The 14,344-nt window shown below is 42.6% G+C and overlaps 1 protein-coding gene across 5 annotated transcripts in view; it reads left to right on the forward strand.

The window, feature by feature from the left end:
- Positions 1 to 14,344, forward strand: part of gria3a (glutamate receptor, ionotropic, AMPA 3a) — an 87,806-nt gene that overhangs the window by 47,164 nt on the left and 26,298 nt on the right. For all 5 annotated transcript variants that reach the window (XM_028030992.1, XM_028030993.1, XM_028030990.1 and 2 more), the window contains 5 exons: positions 5,943 to 5,996; positions 6,182 to 6,343; positions 9,702 to 9,869; positions 10,161 to 10,265; positions 13,157 to 13,264. In XM_028030992.1, the coding sequence (XP_027886793.1) occupies positions 5,943 to 5,996; positions 6,182 to 6,343; positions 9,702 to 9,869; positions 10,161 to 10,265; positions 13,157 to 13,264 (597 nt within the window). The remainder of the gene's footprint in view (positions 1 to 5,942; positions 5,997 to 6,181; positions 6,344 to 9,701; positions 9,870 to 10,160; positions 10,266 to 13,156; positions 13,265 to 14,344) is intronic.

A 14,344-nucleotide genomic window follows, 5' to 3' on the forward strand; every position in this document is an offset into this window, starting at 1 on the left:
GCTCAGTAAGAAAACTGTGATGTTTAAAATTATGCTGCTGGTGGGCTACTACAAACAGAATATTCAGCAGCTTCGAAATGCACAGAGGGAAAGCATTTCTTGCTTAACGGCTTGTGTTATACTGAAATAAGTTGATAGATGGTAAGAGTAATATGTTTTTTTCTGTACTTCTGCAAACGTGCTGATGCAGGCAGAGATTTCATTATTGCGTTGCTGCCAGGTTTTGATTAAAGATTCAGCTTCGCTGAGGGTTTCCACCGAGGTATTTGAAGCAACGTTTGTCTGATATGTTGCCATGTCCTTCTTCCTCTGTAACCAGGTCTGTTAACAATTAAATTCCTTTTCTCATCTTGCCCAGTTTTTGAGCATCATAACTGTAATTAGATTATCAGTGTAACAGGACAGTCATTGACTTCAGGATGTGCGCTCTAGTTCTGAATAAGTCAATTCAGTGTAACGGAGAAAAGCCACTATCTGTGAGAAGAGAGGCAAATCCTCTTTGAGACACTCGGGCAGACATCCAACTCTGTGCAGAACTGTGGCTCCAGCCTGCTTAATTAGAGTCAGTTCCCCCAGGAATATTTAGGTCGATTGTCCTGCAGCTCAGCCACGCTTCAGACAACACGATGGGCGGGAAGAGCCCTAAAGATGGACAAATCCAGAAAACCTGAAACAAATGTGGTCTGAACTTCACATCGTGCGTTTTACACATCTTTATGCAGTGAATTGGTTCTTGTTTTTCCAGCCTGAACATCTCATCCTATAAAGCAAAAATATTAGGAGACTTGGCCGGTAAAAGGAACAGAGGTAAACCAAAGGTTAAATTTAATGCTGGTTTTCAAGTAATTATTTTTAGAAGTGCAAAATATCTGTTTTTTTATGAAAGAAAATAGTTTTTAGCTGAATTTCTAACAAGCAAGCTAAAAGTGTAACTTTCCTTTAGTCAGCTAACCGGCAGTATGCGGCAACAGGTTACTCTGTTGTTTTACATGGCCAGATAAACTCTGACACTTTATTAAAGTTGCGAGAAACCTTTACAAAAATATGTTGTTGTTGTTTTTTTACATATCTGTTAAAACTTTCAGTATATCCTGACGGTAAAACATGAAACAGATTATCCGTGAAGAAAATTGAGCTCCTTTGATTTCTCTCTGTGCCATCTGCAGGGATAATCTGCTTCTTGTCAAAAACAACCAATCAGAGCCAGGAGAGAGGTCTTAAAACTGTCAATCACACTTATGTATGCGCTGCTTAAGATTAATGTTCTGCAGAAGCTAGTGATTATGGAGAAACAACTTACCCTTATAGGAAAACTGTTTGTCTGCCATCACTGGTGGCTATGCTAACTAGCCTGAGTGTTCATGGCAGGCTCTGCTGTAGGAAAGGAGCACGTACACAAACATGATTGACAGCTCTAAGACACTCCTCCTGGCTCTCACCATGGGGATTTGTCCCATTTCCCCTCCTCCTGGGGTCAGATTATGGGGTCGGATGGGGCCACAGGGACGTTACAGTAAATATCAGAGAACAGATCAAAAACACCAAAGGTTTAAATATTGACACCAAAAATAAATAAAAATAAGACAGAAATATAAAATCAAACAGCATCTCAATGCTGAGATGGTTTGATCTTAAGCACAAATTCACAATTTTAAAGACCTCAGGATCAGTACTGTTATAAATCTGATTTGACTAGACCGGTGGCCCTCTGAGGATATCTGGGATGATCTGAAGAGAAGAGTCTGAGTTAAAGTAATCGACTCTGTTTTGTGATTCAGGCATCCTGTTCGAATTCTTGCCAACATGGACTGCAGAGATAGCTGTGCGGCATGGGGATTTTGCTTTCTCTTCCATTTAATGAACATTAAAAATTAAAAGCAAGTGAGTTTAGTTGATGCCTACTTCAGGACCTCATATTGTTTTAAGTTCTGGAGTCTTCCTTTCTACTCTCTGTTAGCAATAGCTTTTCAAATAGCTCTCTTTTAACCAAGGCTCTTCTGGTCATGTAATAATAAATGAGTAAGTCTGTTAACTGTGGTGAGCGATTTTTACGCAGGCAGAAAAAATGTTTTGAATCCAGGGATTGCTGAAACTGGAGCATCAGAGTCCTAAAACTATTTTTCATACCCAGATGCTTCTTTTTTTCCAGAACAACCCGGCCATCAGAGGGGAAGTTTACGGGTGTAGTAAATCTAATAATTTGTCATAAGAATATAAAAAATAAGTTTAACAGCATATTGATATAAGAACAGAAACTGATGAAAAATGTTTACAAAACAAAATCTGAGAGCTTGGATTTAGCAAGGGAAAAATGAAAAGGAAACATATTTGATTTATTAGCATATCAGATCTGATTTGCCTTTGAAATTAAAACTCAATTTTGTAATTGTTTTTGTTTTTTTGGCTGCTGTTAGCAGTTTAAGAATAACATATTTGTTTGCATTACTAAAGGAATGTGTTCTCAAAGAGGGATTATATAGAACTACATTTTACAGCCAGACTGACATGACACTGTCATAAATACGACATAACACCTGTATGAACATCTTTGCTTTAGAGTGTCATTATTTATTCAAAAATGCAAAGTTGGCAAATTTAATAGACTTTTAATAAAACTTTTAAAGCTTTCATGACAACAGTCATAAACATTCATGAAGACTCCTTCATGTTCATGACAGATGTTGCCATGTCGGTCTTATGCACACCCCTTCAAATAAAATGTTACCAAATAATTAACTGTTTAACGTTTTTGTCCCCTCTTACAACATTGCATTATACTGACCACGAGCAAATTTAAAACAGAAGAATTTTCACCACGGGGCAGCAGACTTACAGAACATAATAAATGCTAAATGTAATTGAGAAAACATAAAAATAGTGAAAATTAAGCATCTCCATTCAGATAAAACCTTTGCATATTTAACTTTGACTTGTTTTTGTCTAGAGAAATCCTTTAAAAATGTGACTTTTTGAGGCTCAGGGTCTCATCCAGGTTTAGCCCAATCAAATTCGGTGAAAGTCGGTTTGAAGTAGTTTATCTGATTAGCCTTAACACAGCTTTTTTAGAAACTTTACGTGAAGGTCTTTTCACCTGTCACTTTTCAATCCCTAATTTTAATTGTTTGTCATATTTTCTGTGAGTTCAAAGGAAATTTATTCAGTGGTTATAAAGAACTGCCTTAATGTTAGCTATATGTAACTCAACCCACGTACAGTAAATATATTTTTTTGACACTTACAAATTAATAAGCATAGAAAAAAGTCCAACAGCAGCTACAAACATTGAACCATCGTTTACCTCCCCCGAGATTAAGATACTAAGAGAATTGAAATAGACTTATTTACTTTTTATGTGCTGATATTGTTTGGACGCGCTGCCAACTGAGCGCAAACTAATTAAGCTGTTTGGGAATTTTTGTTTTCACTCAAGTCACAGCATTGATTGTTCTGAAATTAGTTACTTAAGTGAAAGAAAAAGTGATAAATGAAGCAATCAAATGTGCGCGAAGCAATACAGAGTCAGCATTCATTGATTGAGGATATAGTGTCAGCTTTTACTGACTAAACCGAGATGCATAAAATTTATTGGATTTCCATTTTATTAGTGAATCTGAGCTTTTGAAGCTTGCAAGAGCTAATATGAAGCATTAAACTGAAGGGCTTTGTTTGCGCAATTCCCTCTCTAGTTCCTTGTTTTTGCTTGGGGCACTTACAATAAACACCAAATGTTTTCGTGTTATTGTACACAATCACCTTAATAATCCTTTATTCTATAAAGAGAACATTGTGCATGTTTCTCTGTGTGGATTATTTGCTCGTTTGGAAGTGTCTCCTAAGATTTGTAGCTAGTCTCTAGATACCGCAGCTTCATTAAATGTCACTTTGGTCACTGCGACTCGCCTCTCACATGACTGGAAAGCAAATCAAGAGCTTCTTCAAGACAATTTGGGAAACAATAAGTCAGAGAAGGTGCTGGGAATCTGTGCTTGTGTTGAAAATCTATGACGTGCGACTTCAAAAGTGAAGTCTGAGCGCAGAATGTTGAAACACAATGAAATCAGTTCGTATCTGTGAGAGAGGTAATTGGATTTATTGTTGAAATTGCTCAAAGCTATAAAGCTGTCGTGGGTTCAGCCTCGGAGTATCAAGGACGGTCCCCCTCTAGAGACTGCTGTGAGACGAGAATAAATAAAGGGCTTTAGGGTGCAGAGGTGTAAGGAGAAAACAAACTGGATGGGGAGCGAAGACACTGAACGCAACGCAGTGCCTTGCAAAAAAAATATTTATTCATATTTTGTCATATTATGACAGCGTATCTATTGGGATTTTATGTTGTTTTATGTTGATTATTGCACAGATATGTACCTATAAGAGCACTTGTTTTACAAAATGTTTTGCAAATAAAATCTTAAAAGTGTGGTGTGAATTTGTATCTCCGAGTAAATACATTGCAGATCCAGGGTCAGAGCTAGAGGTGGTGGCCAGTGTTGTCCTGGAAACCGGTTGGAAAGCTCAGGTGTCATTGAAGGTGACTGATGGGTCACTTCACCCAGCATTGAAAGATTTGCGATTAGAGTAAAAGATTTTTTGGGGAGGCGTCTCGGGGCCCTTCGGTCACACGTTCCCATTTTATAACAGTCCACAAGTAGCGCTTATGAAACGAGACGAGCAGCGAGGGAGACGTTGAAAGCATGTTTGTTTTACCAGCATGTGAATAAAAACACACAGGGAATTGTTGCAAGTTTGACAGACTTGCAAAACGGTTAAAAGCTGCACTTATGAGGCCAATCTTTGTAATTAGAGATGTATTAGGAATGCACTTCCACTTTAGACTCTTATGCTTACAGTCTTTGAAACAGGCTGCACCATCCACTGTTTAACATTAGAACTACTGGAGTTCAGCTGCACATCAAGCACTAACTATAGAAAAAAAAATTAAATGGCAACTCAATATTAAACAAAAACCAAACGTTTCACACAGATGTATCGATAACCAGAGGAATTACCAGAAGTGTTGCAATGGGCCAAGGAGAAAAATAACTGAACTGTTGCTCAATGGTCCAAAGTCCTCTATTCATTGTGTTTTATGTGGAAAACAAGATGCCATAGTATGGAGGAAGAATGATGTAAAGAATCAGAGTTTTGTTAAGAAGGTCATGCAGAGCCAAGACCTGATACAACTCATAATGTATAACAGGCTCATAGGGAATCTGATAACTGTAAGAGATTAACTATAAGCTTTAGATTAATTTGCAAAGCATTTTTCTTCAGAAAATGCATGGAGGTTTCAACATGACGTGAATACTTTAGCTCCTGATTTACATTAAACAAATTGTGATCTTTCTATTGCAATACCTCAAAACGTCACGTTTAGGCTATCCTAGCAGTTTGAATGTATCAAGCTGTGCAGAAAGTAAAAAAAATAAATAAATAAAACTTTCCACTCCCCATGGCGTTTTTTTTAAAGCTTCATTCCCTGTAATACAGAGGAATAGACTTTTTCAGGAGTTGAAGTTTAAAGAAATCACTGAGCTTTCTCAGACTCTGCTTCGTCCTACAGGTGATTTCACAATGTTTGGGTTCAATTAAGTCTAATGTTCGACTGAGAAGAAGCAGACTGCAGGAACTCAGGCAGCTGCAGAATGAGAGAGGGAGGCCTGCCAGAGCCATGACCTTATTTTACATATTGAAGTTAATGGGAAGGAACAAGCACTGTCATGGTGGTTTCTCCCCACCCTGCATGGGCCCATACAGCACACACATACACAAACAAACAAATTTGCTATCATGGCCCTACTTGCCCCTCTGTATGTTGCTTGAAATGTTTTTGTTTTTGCTTTCTTTCCGACATGTATTTTTCAAATTAAGGGACTCTGTCATTTCTGATTCATTGCTTTGTAAATGTTCTCCACCTCACTGTGTGTATTCTTCTAAAACCAAAGGTGGTGGCCTTAGGGAAGAACACCAGGGGATACCACTATATCGTAGCCAACCTGGTAAGAGCTAGCACAGACTCAACACACAATAATGCTCGGTGTGATGCAATTAAGTAAAAAAGAATGTAACCCTCACATTTAACTCCACGGCAAAAAGTCACACAACTATGGCCACGATAGAAAAGCTGAATCACTTTCTAAAGTCTCTTGCTTTATTATCAGCCAGTCGTGCTTTTTGCTCTCAGGGGATCTCCAACACGAGTCTGGACAAGGTCTTTTCTGGTGGGGCCAACATCACAAGCTTCCAAATCATCAACCCAGACAGCCCCATCGTGCAGCAGTTCCTCCAGCGCTGGGAGCGCTTGGATGAAAGAGAATTTCCAGAAGCCAAAAACACTCCACTGAAGGTCAGCGAGGCATAGCTGCCGATACTTTTATTTATGTTCAAAGGCAGCGTTTCCCCTATTGCTCGTTTTCCAAAGTACAGAAGTTTTAAAGTAACTCAAAAAGTATTTTTTCCTTATTGATTTGCTGAAAAATGCTTTGATGACTTGTGCCCTGAAATTCAATGGATTGTCTGTTTGAGCAACACATAATTGTGAAGATCCTTTGTGATTTTAGCTTTCTTTTTTAACAAATATTTTAGAAGAATCTGAACAGTGTTCCATACATTTGTATTTAGCCACTTGTTCTGCAAAAGGGCTGCAAGACCTTTAGGTGTCTGTTCCAAATTTAGACATCTGGACACCAAAAAGCTGCCGAACGATGTCCAAATCTGTCATGAAGCGGTGCGGTGTGAGGTGGTGAGGCAGACGCTTGAGACCCAGGTAGAAATGAAAATGATGATTTTAATGACGGGAACACAGTCCAAACAACGAGCAGCAGGCAGATGGACACGACGACTAGACATTGACAACGACAAGGACCCGACGAGGAACAAGGAACACAGGTGGAGTTAAATACATGGGCGGGTAATCACAGAAACGAGACACACCTGGGAACAATCAAGGGGAGGACAGGACAACGAAGAGACTCAAGGACACAGAAAACTCTAAATAAACACAGAAAAACACAGATCCTGACAGTACCCCCCCCTCAAGGGCGGCTACCAGACGCCCACAAAAAAAAAAAACACAACAAGGGTGGGCGGAGGGGCGCTGGACGGGGGGGGGGCCAGAGTCCAGAAAAACAAAAAACAACCCACCATCGTGGGCGGAAACACAAGAAGGGCCAAGAGTCCATAAACAAAAAACTACCCACAGGGTGGGCGGAGGCAAAGGAGGCGGGAACCACAGAGGTGGTCTGGCGGTCGTCCGCGGGAACCACGGAGGCGGTCCGGCGGCCGTCCGCGGCGCTGGAGGCGGGAACCACGGAGGCGGGACCCCCGGAGGCGGTCCAGCGGCCGTCCGCGGCGCTGGAGGTGGCAATGGGGAGTCCCGGGGGCCGCCCACAGACGGCGATGACGAGCCCCCCGAGGTAGGGTCTCGGTCGGAGCACAAGGGGTCTCGGTCGGAGCGCTGGAGGTCAGGGTCTCGGGTGGAACGCTGGAGGTCAGGGTCTCGGGTGGAACGCTGGAGGTCAGGGTCTCGGTCGGAACGCTGGGAGTCTCGGTCGGAACGCTGGGAGTCTCGGTCGGAACGCTGGGAGTCTCGGTCGGAACGCTGGGAGTCTCGGTCGGAACGCTGGGGGTCTCGGTCGGAACGCTGGGGGTCTCGGTCGGAACGCTGGGGGTCTCGGTCGGAACGCTGGGGGTCTCGGTCGGAACGCTGGGGGTCTCGGTCGGAACGCTGGGGGTCTCGGGTGGAACGCTGGGGGTCTCGGGTGGAACGCTGGGGGTCTCGGGTGGAACGCAGGGGGTCTGGGTCTCGGGTGCGCCGGCAGGAACGCCGGCTGGAACGGCCTCGGGTGCGCCGGCAGGAACGCCGGCTGGAACGGCCTCCGGTGCGCCGGCAGGAACGCCGGCTGGAACGGCCTCGGGTGCGCCGGCTGGTGCGCCGGCTGATTCGGCCTCGGGTGCGCCGGCTGGTGCGCCGGCTGATTCGGCCTCGGGTGCGCCGGCTGGTGCGCCGGCTGATTCGGCCTCGGGTGCGCCGGCTGGTGCGCCGGCTGATTCGGCCTCGGGTGCGCCGGCTGGTGCGCCGGCTGATTCGGCCTCGGGTGCGCCGGCTGGTGCGCCGGCTGATTCGGCCTCGGGTGCGCCGGCTGGTGCGCCGGCTGATTCGGCCTCGGGTGCGCCGGCTGGTGCGCCGGCTGATTCGGCCTCGGGTGCGCCGGCTGGTGCGCCGGCTGATTCGGCCTCCGGTGCGCCGGCTGGTGCGCCGGCTGGAACGGCCTCCGGTGCGCCGGCTGGTGCGCCGGCTGGAACGGCCTCCGGTGCGCCGGTCCTGCCTGGAACGGCCTCCGGTGCGCCGGCAGGAACGCCGGCTGGAACGGCCTCCGGTGCGCCGGCAGGAACGCCGGCTGGAACGGCCTCCGGTGCGCCGGCAGGAACGCCGGCTGGAACGCCGGCTGACTTGGCCGGGGGTGCGCCGACCGGAACGCCGGCTGATTCGGCCTGGAGTGCGCCGGCTGAAACGGCCTCGGGGGCGCCGGCTGGAACGCTGGCTGGAGTTGCTGGTCCCGGAACTGGAGCGGGATCTGGGCTGGCGGAGAAACTGTGCGGCTTGGGAGGCAGAGGTTCGCCAGCCATGACGGCTAGGGCCGCCTTACGCTCCCACTCTGCCTCCCTCTGCAACTCCACCAACCCCGGGTGCGGAAAACGAGGAACCCAGTAGTCCAGCAACAGTCCCAAGCGGATGGCGAAACCGAGGCGTCGGCCGGCAGCGTACGGCTTGGCCATAGCCTCCTCATACTCGCTGATCGTTTCCGTCAGCTCCTTTAACTCCACTGGGTCCATGATGAAAAGTAAAAATAGCGTGCCTCACCGTTCGGTCTGGTCGGGTCCTTCTGTCATGAAGCGGTGCGGTGTGAGGTGGTGAGGCAGACGCTTGAGACCCAGGTAGAAATGAAAATGATGATTTTAATGACGGGAACACAGTCCAAACAACGAGCAGCAGGCAGATGGACACGACGACTAGACATTGACAACGACATACAACGACAAGGACCCGACGAGGAACAAGGAACACAGGTGGAGTTAAATACATGGGCGGGTAATCACAGAAACGAGACACACCTGGGAACAATCAAGGGGAGGACAGGACAACGAAGAGACTCAAGGACACAGAAAACTCTAAATAAACACAGAAAAACACAGATCCTGACAAAATCAAGTTAGAAAGCAACTGTGGATTTAAATTTTCAATTCTCAAATTTAGTGGATCAGTCAAGCACATAATCGTGCATTAATATAAACCACTGCATTGTAACTCTGATTGTACGTTTAGGGTTGTTGCTCTGCTGAAGACTTCTGTAGGAAGTAGGTCAGACTGGATTTTTATTTAGGGGTATCAAAGTAAATACAACACTTCAGACTTTCATTGGTAATCAATTTTGTAAACCCTGTGTCCTTTCCCTAGCACAATTATGTGTTGATTGACAGACATAAAAACAGACACATAATACACAACAAAAAATAAAATGAAAACTTGTTGCTTTTTTCCAATTCTGTGGTTGTCATGAGACAAAGTGTGAAAATGTTCTTTTTGTATGAATACTGTTTCAGTGCACTGTACTTGTAGCCACTCGCTGTGATGGTGCAGCGCTGCGTTGGGTCACTGTGACGTCACGTCTTGCTTTAAGGTTCTCGTTTGGTCTTTCTCTCAGTACACATCAGCACTGACCCATGATGCCATCCTTGTGATCGCGGAGGCCTTCCGGTATCTTCGGCGCCAGCGAGTAGACGTGTCACGCAGAGGAAGTGCTGGCGACTGCCTCGCCAATCCCGCTGTGCCTTGGAGCCAAGGCATCGACATAGAGAGGGCACTCAAAATGGTAGGACTGAGGAGAAGCTTTGTCTTCACTTCTGATACATTCTGAATGTCTATTTCTTAACTTTTTGTGTTTGATTATGTCTGGTGCCATTACTTTTATCGCAAGGGAAGACTTACAAATAACAACTCTTGATAGACCTCTGCTGCAAATGGAAACATTATTATCATTTTTTTTATGTGCCATAACAAAACATGCTGAGTCTCGTATAACATTTTCTGCCAGGCTGAGTGTTTGCCTTCTTGCTGTGTGCTCAGAACAGGTGTGATAATTGTTTTCTTGGTACAACGGCAGGTTCAAGTACCAGGTATGACAGGAAACATCCAGTTTGACACATTTGGGCGACGGTCTAATTACACAATTGATGTGTACGAGATGAAGCCCAAAGGTCCCAGGAGGGTAAGTGAGCACGTAGCGTCAAAAACAATCATAATTTAATTAATTCTAAATGAGTTTGTTTCTTGAAGGACCAGCATATGATATAACTATCAGCACTGTGTGCATCGAGTCATGAATAGAAGGAAGTGTAGGACACCACTGTGGTTTGTTTTCTCTTTCCTTACTAGCTTTACAGCTGCTGGCTGTAGCTCAGTCTTGCAAATCCTTCTTGTGACACCTGAGATGCAATTTCCTCAAAGATTTTGATTTGGAAATTTTCCTTTCAGCTAAAAACAATAGCCTGGTGTAGAACAAAAATAGAAATTATTAATAGAGAGTATTCTACCCAGCCCAAAGAATAGCTTTCACACCATAATATTTTTCTGCAACCACATTTAGCTTTGATTAGTGAACACATTTGCATGTGATATTGTTTAACTAAGCTTACAAATGCAGTTTTAACAGCAATTTCTTCCATATGAAACTCATTTACAGGTAGAGCTTAATAATCAGTATTGTTTGTTTCTGAAATAATGTGCAAACAATCTTAAAATTAATTCGTTTTTATTGCAGTAGCATAACTTCACACTTAATAAAGAGCCTTTAGTTTGTGCACAATTTTAAAAAAATCACTGCTGATATAATTATTATATAATTACACCATTGTAATTACCATTAGCCGATTTGTAACTAACTTGCCAACTTTACTTGCTTAGTGTCAAAAGTTGTTTTTTTAGGTCAGATAGTCTAAAGGTTATGCCGTGTGTCTTTTGATAGAGTGCATGTAAAGAATTTGCCGCTGCTCCTATTTTGGGGAACTGAAAGTCAAAGCAAATCTTGCATTTTAAATCAAATGTACAGTGTCCAAACATAAAAGTATATTTTCTCTCTATCTAAAACTCAATAGAAAAAATAGTATGCTGCCATTGTTACCCACAAATGTAGGCATGAGTTAAGAACTTCAGCTCACATTAACATTCAGCTGGAGCTTTTCCATTTTGCCCACAAGGTTGGACCTTGAGCCTGGGATTGCTATGAGGAGCTAGCAAACAAACGCCTGCTACTAGGAGCTGCACTCATTTGGAAAAGCCATTTAGTTTGTTAACTTGACATCTGTAACAGACGTCAATGCTTGTTAGTTAACATGCTGGACAGCTTCTTTATAGCACTGACAGGGCTGCTGTAGAATAAAGTCAGCTTGCCAACGGTTTGCCTGTAAGCCACAATCAACAGTTAGCATTGAGACCGTCCAACAAATCCATATGTGAATTCAAAGACATATTTAGGTTGAACCTTTACACACATTAATTACATTTTAGCCATTGGTTTTGAGTTCAGTGGTTGTGTTTGGGATATTAAACATTAGGCAGGCCAAAGGCATGAACAGTGCTGTCTAGAAGATGCTAACTCTAGCGCGTAGCTACAGTAGCTCTATGACCCTGAAGGCCCCACAGAAGCTGACAGCAAAAGGGAGCGGCCCCATAATGTCTGTGCAGCTCAGCTCACAAGACGTCGTACATCAGCAGCCCCCTCATGTCCCGTCTCAGTGTGAGATGATATGCAGTGACAACAGAGTGTCTGCAGTGTATTATTTCCACCGGAGAAAAAAGAAATCTGAAATAAACAATGCAGCTACCGGAATCATCTCAGGGTAAGACGGAACAAGGCCATTTTTATGTCCAATGATGCTCTCTGTTGCATGGTATCGTTAAAGTAAAACAGAATGACTACACTTGCTATATAAGGCATTATACACTGCTCAAAAAAATAAAGGGAACACTTAAACAGGTGTTTAACACTTAAAGTGTTCCCTTTATTTTTTTGAGCAGTATATATATATATGTATATATATATATATACATATATATATATATATATATATATCTTGGGTTTTTCCTCACTGGTATTAATTTTATTCATGTTTGGTTGGTTTAGTGGTGCTGGTTTCTTGTTATGTAAGAGAACATTTGCTGAGCCAGGAATAGATTACTCCTACTCTGCTGAAGTGTAGCCTAGGTGAAGTGAGGAGTGCAGCTACAAGCTTTTTATTAAATCATAAATCAAGGAAAACCAAACTGTCTCCAGCTGTACACTCGGAGCGGAACAACACTTTACATGCTTGGTGGCGCCACAGCAGGCATGAGAACCTCTAATAATACAAGTTTCCACAGAGACACACAGTGATTAGTGACTTTAATCATAATTATTTATTTACCTACAAGTATTTGTATGTTAACGTCACCTGGCTTTTTTAAGTTGATACTCATGTTACACAGATTTCTGTCGCTTTTACTGAAATTCATTGTTTTTACCTTGAACAGCACATCGGGATAATAAACAATTGTTTGAAAATATGCTTTTTTAACATATTTGACCTTGAATTAAAAAAAAAATTATAACAATTGATTTAAGTTAAAATCGAAACACAACAGTTAGCTTATTCCAAATCCAATTAAAGTAATATAACAATAATTATGATATGCGTGAATATTTAGAATTGACATGAGCAGAAATATAAACAGCAATATGTTTTATACAATTTTTCAAAATATCACTTTTCTTTGTGCTATTATAAAGTAACACAAGTGCAACAAGCTGCTCCACTGTCGCTTATTAGCGAGTCAGCGAGGGAAAAGTCTGATAGCCTTCTTTAAGCCAGGTAACTGGGAATGTGCAGAAACATGTGGGGAAGGGTCAAAGGTGCATCACTTCATGCTCCATACAACAAACGAAAACCTTACTTATCAGTAGAAAGACTTGAAATCATTAAAATGCTATGACAAAAAACTTTTATGGTTTTTAAAAATAATTTTCTAAAACCTTGGATCATCCTGACAGTGGGAATCAGCCCACTGCAAAATGTGCTTTCCACTTCCTGTGATAACTGTGAACCCTCTGTGTCACTTTTTCAGATCGGCTACTGGAATGAGTACGAAAAATTTGTATATATTATGGATCAGCAGGTCACCAACGAATCCTCTTCTGTGGAAAACCGAACAATTGTGGTCACTACTATTATGGTACTCACTCTCAAAGCAGGTTCTAAGTGTTTCACCATAAGATTTCTGCCACTCAAGGTCAAGGTGTCCATTGTTGCAATCTGTCCTGGGAGGGTAGAATTATTTTACTTTTCAGTTGCTTTCCATCCACTCACTACATGTTGAAACAGTCGACTCACAAAGAGTGTTTCAACTGTATCCGTGTGGGTGCCAAAGCATTTTGGTTTTTTTATATTACAGTGGGCTGTTGTAGTAGTGACATCACAATAACGGCTTTGGTAAAGACTAACTATAAAGATAGACATCATCTTATTCACATTCAGTGCGTACGTAAGTAAAAATCTTTCCGCCTCATTAAGTAATTTGTCAGTGATGGTGGTTTACGTAGAGTTAAAATGATCAGTAGGTAAGGGAGGGTTAGTTGTTTTTTTTTTTTTAAATAGACCAGGATGAGGACCAGACACAGCGCTAGCAGCGACATTAGCTTTAGGTTAGAAATCATTAGCCATTTTTAAATGTACGATAAGGTGCTCCTTATCGTACATTTAAAACCATGGCTTTCTCGTTCCTTCTGACTTTGTCTATTTTGTCTGCATCTTAGGCAAATTCAGAATGTAATAGTCACACATTCCCATTTCAGCCTCTGAAAACTCATTGTCAACTCAGCTAGAGTGGAAGTGCTATTCAGAGTGAGAGAGAGAAGAAGTAGTAATGTAGTGCCATTGCATTATTGTCTGTCAGGCATGCTTTTGATTTAAACAAAGACAGCTGTTATTTTAGACACATCACAGTCATCTCATTGACTTCACGTTGCTTTTTCAACTCTTCATAACATTAAAGAATGACACATATTCGATGAAAGATAATTCTTTCATGTTGCTTTATAAGCACTTGTGCAAAACTGTTCCACATCAGCAGATGTGGAATGTGATAGCCGGTCTCTTGGGTCAAATAACCTCTGAAAAACATGTACATGCCATGTGATACAGTAAATCCCTGTTGATTAAGACCTCAAGGTGACATTGATTCATCTTTAATGGCTAACATGTTTTACAATTTGGGGTAAAAAGATGTTTTCTTTAAATCTTACAAGCAGTGGTG

This window comes from Xiphophorus couchianus, chromosome 11 (assembly GCF_001444195.1).
Source record: "Xiphophorus couchianus chromosome 11, X_couchianus-1.0, whole genome shotgun sequence".
Classification (NCBI taxonomy): domain Eukaryota; kingdom Metazoa; phylum Chordata; class Actinopteri; order Cyprinodontiformes; family Poeciliidae; genus Xiphophorus; species Xiphophorus couchianus.